The sequence below is a fragment of the Trachemys scripta genome, chromosome 8 (genome assembly GCF_013100865.1).
Source record: "Trachemys scripta elegans isolate TJP31775 chromosome 8, CAS_Tse_1.0, whole genome shotgun sequence".
In the NCBI taxonomy this organism is placed as follows: Eukaryota; Metazoa; Chordata; order Testudines; family Emydidae; genus Trachemys; species Trachemys scripta.
In genome coordinates this window covers 1,844,242-1,851,861 of record NC_048305.1, presented here as the reverse complement: position 1 = coordinate 1,851,861, position 7,620 = coordinate 1,844,242, and the positions used below count along the sequence as shown (strand labels likewise).

Sequence of the window (7,620 nt, the reverse complement as noted above, 5' to 3'; positions counted from 1 at the left end):
GGAGGGGAAGTGGTGACGTGCTATCAATGGACAGCCAGGGACGCCGTGCTCATAGGTTGGGGGCAAAGGAAGACTCCCCCCAGTGCAGCCCCAAATTGAGGCAGCTGATACTCCTGCTGAGGACCAAGCCAGGTCGGCAGATTGTTGGTCTGCCGCACAGGGGCATGAAGGCACCACAGAGCCTGGCCAGAGGGTCCCGGTGGTCTCCTGTGCACCAACAAGGAGATGGACAGCCTCTGCAGCTCCTGGGTTTGGGCGGGTTTGGGAGGAATGTGGGGAGCGAGTTGGGTGTGTGGGGGGAGGGAAGGTTAAAAATCACAGAAGTAAAGAATTTGGCTGAGTTTACTTTATTGAACATCAGCTGTAGAGTCAGCGATGGTGGCCGGGGCGGAGTCCGTGGCTCCATGTGGGGATCTGCTGGCGGAAACTAAAAGCAGAAAGGGTCCCGCTCCACCTCAGCCCTCAGCACCATCGAGGATTCAGCATTCTCCTTCTTGCTTAAAGCAAAGACTTCCAAGGTTTTCCCTAGAAGGAAAGACAGAGACACAGAACTCAGGGCTGCAAACTTATGGGCAACGAGGGCAAAGCTTCGGTCAAGGCCCCAGTATGTCAAATTAACCAGAGCTTATTCGCTGACAGGAAAAATTAGACTGAGGAAGTTGACCCAGCCGGTAGGAGGTAAAAACAGATGGGTACAGGCAGGGGCTACAGTGACATGACAATTGTGTTTTAGTTTTTATGAATGGGCCATTTATTCTTGTACTCACCAGACTGCTTTGCAAAAGAAGCATTTGTTGCTGTATGTTTTGTTATCAGTGCCACAGATCGGGTGTAAGTCCTTGGTGCAGACAGAAGGTGGCTTCTTGTACTCACTGCAGAAACCCTGGGGCTGATGTTATTAATTCATTATTATTATTATTATTATTAATGCCATTCTCTGTATTACATGAGGGCCCTGCTGGTGTCCCATGGTGCTGGGTGTGCTATGTCCCTGCCTCCCAGAGCTCACTGTCACTATCTAACCTGCCCCTCAGCTCTGACGAACTGATTTCCCAATTCCCCTCTTGCTGCCAGCAGGAGCTAAGAAAGGGCAACCACACTGCCGGTCTCCCTGGTCCCTGAGACTCTTCCCAACCCGCATCACAAGGAGTGTGAGAGAAGGGGCGTCTGCGCAGGGAGCTGATGCTCAAATATAAAACTCCTCATGCTCTTGTGATACCGTCCCCTCCCCCTTCTGTCTCTGAGTTGCTTCCGGTGCCTCCCCGAGGCCCATCACAGACGGTGTCCTGTCCAGTAAAGGATGGAATCCATCACTTGGACCACATGGCGTCTCACCCCCAGGGATTGACTCTCCCCTCAAGCCTGCTCCCAATTTACTCCTGAGTCCTAGCATGTTTCTAACCCAGAGATCATGGGCTCCTTGATGTTACAAACCAGGGGGAGGAAACGATTAATTAACAGTGAGAGTTGGACTCACCTTACCATCCTGACCAGTAGCATCTGGAACAAAAACACAGACACAAATGACACAATGAAGGGAAATGCTGGCGGGAAAGTCACTTAAGAACATTCATCTCTGTAGGACAATGCATGCAGCTTCCTCACTGGCAAATGTCACCATGGGAAGGTTCCCTACACTAACCCCAGCTGTACCGTAATGTAACTCCATGACCCTCACCGGCAGGTCCACAGCAGTGTGTGTGAGATGAGAATCAGCCTCCCAGTGAGAATGGAGATTTACAATCAGGCTAGAAAACCACAAAGGAATGTCTGAGGGAAGCATGGAGACAAATGCGCCCACAGTCAGACCCGTAAATACTATCATCATTGCCCAGGATTAACGGCAGGCGCGATTGTTTGGAGTTCCCAGAGTGGAGTTTGGGTAAAAGCCCATAATGGCCCTTCAGTAACATCTTTCCAAAGGAAATGGCTGTTTCTGCCATGAGCCACTTCCCCGCTTATGACACCCAAACGCCCACAGCTGGAGCTCGGCTGGTTTTTAACAGTCGAGCCCCTGCTGAAGGTTAGAGGGTCAGACACAGAGCTCTGTACAGGCTGCAGCAAAAGTTACTCACCCTGAAAGCTGAAGAAGAGCCCCAGAGCGAGGAACACAACAACAGCTGCTGTCTTCATGGTGGACGTGGGTCGTGGGTCTGCTGGAGTCTGTTAGTGCTGAGCTCTGCAGATGCTCTCCCAATGCAGCCCAAGGGAGGAGATCTCATATATATAGACAAGAGGTTGGGCTCTCCAATTGGATTATGAAATCCCTGTCGAAATGGTCACTGAGGCTACAAACCAGTACAATGAATGGTCATTCCCTATTCCTGTTCATGATGGCTCATTGATCATCTAAGTCAGGTGTACATTTTGCTCCCTGATTAGTTGGCTAAAACTTTTCCAGCTGGAAGGTCAGGTGTGCCGAACAACAAATAACAAATACTCTTGTTCATGCATGACCATCCTTCTTGTCAGATGAGCCCAGGTGTTGGCATGAAGAATGTTCCCCATCCCTTATGCAAATAAACCTCACAATACAGGGCGCTCATAAGTGGCAGCTATGAAAACACTTTGGGGATTGCAATAAATATTCGTGAGGAAAGTTACATTGTTCTCACCCGCATGGCTAATTCTACCAAAATGGTAAATCTTAGTACACCATTGTAGAGAGGAGAGATCATGTACATTTGGTCTATGTGTCCGTGCACCGTTGCTTGCTCAGAACAGCTGCTATGCATCACTCATGCTAGACTATGCTATCATGCCCCAGTAACCCAGCACATTCTAGGGTCTGCGTGTCCTGCTCCTAACACACCAGCGGCTGCTTTAGTGTTCAAGCACCTGCCAGCCTGTTTGTAACAGGTCTTGGGACACTCAGGCTCAGGCAGGAGGGAGCAGATGTTTGGCGGATAAAGGTGTCTGCGCAGATGTGACAGACGTAGACTTTCTACTTAGTACCTCACAACATGCTGACTAAAAACATTATAGATTATCATTATACAGTTAGCATGATACAATATCACTAGAGCACATGTTAAATGGATTATTAACTGCCTGTTTCACAGGCCTCAACAAGTAGTTGTTAAGAAGAAATAATCAGTGAATGAGGGTGGTTCTAGTGAGGTTCTGCATGGATCAGTGCTAGGCATGGCAGTCTTCGACTTTTTTCATCACTGCTCTGGAAGTGAAAAATAAAGAACTGCTGATACAATTTGTGGATGACACAAAGGTTGGAGGACTGGCATCTAGTGATGAGGGCAGGGCCGTCAAACAGAACCATCTGGATTGCTCTGTAAGATGTTCTGTAACATACAAAATAGGTTTTATTACAGCCAATGAAAAGTTATCCATTTGGGTCTACAGGCTGCAGGCTGGCCCTATAGAATAGGGGCAGTCTCCTGGAAAGCAGAGACTGTGAAATGGAGCTAGGGTTCATAGTGGGCAAGCAACTGAACATGAGCTGCCGGTGTAGCGAAAATGGCTAATGCGATCCTTTGACTGTAGAAGCAAGGCAGTGTAGGAGTCAGGAGGTGATTTTACCGCTGTACATGACAGAGCGAACAGGGAAGTTTGAGAGGGGGAGAAGGAGATCCCCCTGCTGAACGAAGAAAGTGCGAGGACTAACTTCGGGGTGAGTGAGTTTGTTTGGCTGTTTGTGATTTTCTTTCTCTTTCAGGATCGTTAAGTTACAGGGTCAGTTGGGTCAATTGGGATTGTGTGTTTGGGGACTGTTTGAGCCTTTGTTCCTTCGATCATCCTTGATCAGCCTCAATCAGCCTTGTGATCACCCTCCCCCTGTGTGATTAACGGGGGGGTAGGGCTGACCTAGGAGAGAGGGCCTTAAAAGCCAGAGGCTAAGCGACCAAGGGGAGCTAGCGAACAGGGGACCGGAAACAGGGGAGTTTGTGGGCAGGAGACGTAATATAATTGTTATGGTTAGGAAGGGCCACATCGCCACCGCCAACGCTGCTCCTGTCTCCTCCAACTGTGCCTGTATCCAGACAGAGAACCTAACCATGGATGCCTCTACCCAGATCCTGGTGTGGATTTGCAGAGACTCTGGCCTGCATTTCCCACTCACAGAAAGCCGGGCTGGGGGGACCATCCAGGGTGAGTGGTGTTTGCTGGTGGAATCTCTCAGGAAGCAGGTGGGAGAGTTACAGGAGGAGCATCCGTGCCCATGAGGAATTCCTCAAGAGTATTCATATGGAGACATCCAAGGCTGAAGAGGCTATCAAGCTACAGATGACTGCTGTCACACCACCGGGGGAGGAGGATGTGGCTCTGCCCAGGGCCAGCTTTAGGACCTGTGGGGCCCGATTCGAATACCCGGCGGTGGTTTGGGTCTTTGGCGGCACTTGGCGGCGGGGGGTCCTCTCCGCATCTTCCGCGGCACTCAAGGACCCCCCCGCCGCTGAAATGCCGCCGGAGCGGACCGCCACCGGGTGAGCCTAAGGCGCGGGGCCCTCTTACCCGCAGGGCCCGATTCTGGGGAATCGGGGGAATCGGCCTAAAGCCGGCCCTGCTCTGTCGCACGGAAGACACTGGCTGCTGGTTACTTCTGGCAGCAGGCAGTGCTCCATCCCTATTTCCAACCCACCCACTGTGGTGATGGAAAGCCATTTTGCTGCCCTGGCAACGAGCGATGAGGAATCGCCCCCACAGGTGAAGGAGGAGAAGCCATGTACCCCCAAGGCTGGGAGGATCACAGCCACCACTTCCAGGAGGAAACATAGGGTAGGGGTGATTGCTGATTGGGTTTGAGAGCCTGGGAGGGAGGGGGAGACCCCGAGTGGCCGCGGCGCACGCGCTGCTTCTCACTCTCCCTCCCTCCCTCCTAGGCTTGAGAGCCTGGGGGGAGGAGGCAGGGCTGGGGATTTGGGGAAGGGGCGGAGTTGAGGCGGGGCCGGGGGTGGGGTAAGAAAAAAACGGGGGGCGGGGGCGCGGCCAAAATTGTTTTTGCTTGGGGCGGCAAAAATCCTAGAGCTGGCCCTGCTGGGGGTCATAGTGTATCACAAGCTAAATATGAGTCAACAGTGTAACACTGTTGCAAAGAACCCGAACATCATTCTGGTCTGTATTATCAAACAGAGTTTTTCCGAGAAGTAGTTTTTCCGCTCTACTCTGCGCTGATTAGGCCTCAGCTGGAGTATTGTGTCCAGTTCTGGGTGTCACATTTCAGAAAAGATGTCTTGAAACTGGAGAAAGTCCAGAAAAAAACAACAAAAATGATTGTGGGTCTAGAAAACATGACCTATGAGGGAAGCTTGAAAAAACTGGGTTTGTTTAGTCTGGAAAAGAGAAGAGACATGATAATAGTTTTCAAGTACATAAAAGGTTGTTACAAGGAGAAGGGAGAAAAATTGTTCTTCTTAACCTCTGAGGATAGGACAAGAAGCAATGGGCTTAAATTGAAGCAAGGGCAGTTTAGGTTGGACATTAGGAAAAATTTACTAACTGTCAGGGTGGTTAAGCACTGGAATAAATTGCCTAGAGAGGTTGTGAAATCTCCATCATTGGAGATTTTTAAGAGCAGGTTAGACAAACACCTGTCAGGAATGGTCTAGATAATACCTCATCCTGCAGGGGACTGGACTAGATGACCTCTTGAGGTCCCTGCCAGTCCTACAATTCTATGATTCCTGGGACCAATACTGGAAGATTGACTCCAATTGTGGTGTTCACATTTGGAAAAGGATGTTTAAAAATTGGAGGCGGTGCAGAAAAGAGCCACAAATATGAGTTAAGAACATAAGAACAGCCATATGGGTCAGACCAAAGGTTCACCTAGCCCAGTATCCTGTCTTCTGACAGTGGCCAGTGCCAGGTGCCCCAGCGGGAATGAACAGAACAGGAAATTATCAAGTGATCCATCCCCTGTCACCTATTCCCAGCTTCTGGCAAACAGAGGCTAGGGACATCATCCCTGCCCATCCTGGCTAATAGCCATTGATGGACCGATCCTCCATGAACTTTTCTAGTTCTTTTTTGAACCCTTCACAACATCCCCTGGCAAGGAGTTCAACAGGTTGACTGTACGTTGTGTGACTCGAGCACTGGAGGAAATGCCTGAGCAGTGAGAGACTTAAAGAGGTTGTTCTGTTTAGCTTATCGAAAAGAATGCAGAGAGGTGACTTGATTGCTGTGTGTAACTACCCTGAAGGGGAGAGAATACTGGGTATTAAAGGGCTTGTTATGCGATCAGAGAAAGGCAGAACATGAATCAGTGGCTGGAACCAAAGCCATACAAATTCCAATTAGAAATTAGATGGACATTTTTAGCGATGAATGTAACAAACCATTGGAACAAATTCCAAGAAAAAAAATGGTGGATTCTCCATCTCTGGAGATCCAGTCTGGGTGACTTTCCGGAAGATGGGGTAACTGGTGAAATGTAATGCCTGCGTTCTACAGCACGTCAGACTAGATGATGTAATGGCCTTACACTCTAGGAATCTATGGCTCTGTGATGTGGGGCTTGTCACATTTCTGGGGTTAACTGCATCCCTGCATCTCTGCTCCCTCTGGGGTCTACTCAAGGGCACCCCCTTTAGCTCTCCGACCCACAGCCATCACCTTTTCATGCACCTTTTACTCATGGTCTTTGCTCATGATCTCATGATCTGGTCTATGGAGAACACTCAGGTCTGGAAGTGAATCAGATACAGAGAACGTGTCTGGGGTTTGCGTAGGGATTTCTCTAGGAGGACAGGGCATGGCAGGAGGTGATATAATAACTTCCAGAAGTGGAGCCATTTAGTGCCTGTGACTGGTTATTGCACTTTGCGTTTTCATTAACTCTGATCTGTAAGCTGGGGGGAGCCCGTGTGAGACACGGGAGAGCAGAGTCCCTCTTTGGACAGGGGAAAAAAACACAGAGGTAACGAATTGTGCTGAGTTTGCTTTATTGGACATGCAGGGGGATAGTCAGTGATGCTGTCAGGAGCCCTGGAAATGGAGGATGAGACAAGAACATGGCTCCATGCGGGGATCTGCTGGTGGGAACATGAAGCAAATGGGGTTCAGCTCCATATCAACGCTCGGCACCCCTGAGGATTCAGCATTCTCCAAGTCGCGCAAAGCAAAGACTTCCAAGGTTTTCACTAGGGGGAAAGTCAGAGACACAGAATTCAGGACTTATGGGCAATGAGGGTAACCTTCTGTCAAGGCCCCATTATGTCACATTAACCAGAGCTTATTCGCTGACAGGAAAAATTGGACTGAGGAAGTTGACCCAGCATCTAGGAAGTAAAACAGATGGGCGCAGGCAAGGGCTTGAATCACACCACAGTTATGTTTTGGTTTTTATTAATGGGCTATTTATTGCTGTAGAATCATAGAATCACAGGACTGGAAGGGACCTCGAGAGGTCATCTAGTCCGGTCCCCTGCCCTCATGATCTAGACTAGTGGTGAGCAACGTGCGGCCCATCAGGGTAATCTGATTGCAGGCCGCGAGACATTGTGCTGATGTTGACCGTCTGTAGGCACAGCCCCCCATAGCTCCCAGTGGCTGTGGTTCGCCGATCCCGGCCAATGCGGGAAGTGGCGGGCTGCAGGGATGTGCTGCCTGCCGCTTCCCGCAGCTCCCATTGGCCAGGATTGGCAAACAGCAGCCACTGGG

General features: G+C 50.0%; 1 protein-coding gene across 1 annotated transcript; it reads right to left on the bottom strand.

Moving 5' to 3' along the window:
- Positions 1-479: 479 nt before the first annotated feature.
- LOC117881688 (ovomucoid-like) lies at positions 480-2,133 on the bottom strand. Its single transcript, XM_034779257.1, has 4 exons — positions 2,076-2,133; positions 1,478-1,500; positions 768-889; positions 480-525 (listed from the first exon to the last, which is right to left on the bottom strand). The coding sequence occupies exons 1-4, from the start codon at positions 2,131-2,133 to the stop codon at positions 480-482; spliced, it is 249 nt and encodes an 82-aa protein (XP_034635148.1).
- Positions 2,134-7,620: the final 5,487 nt, after the last annotated feature.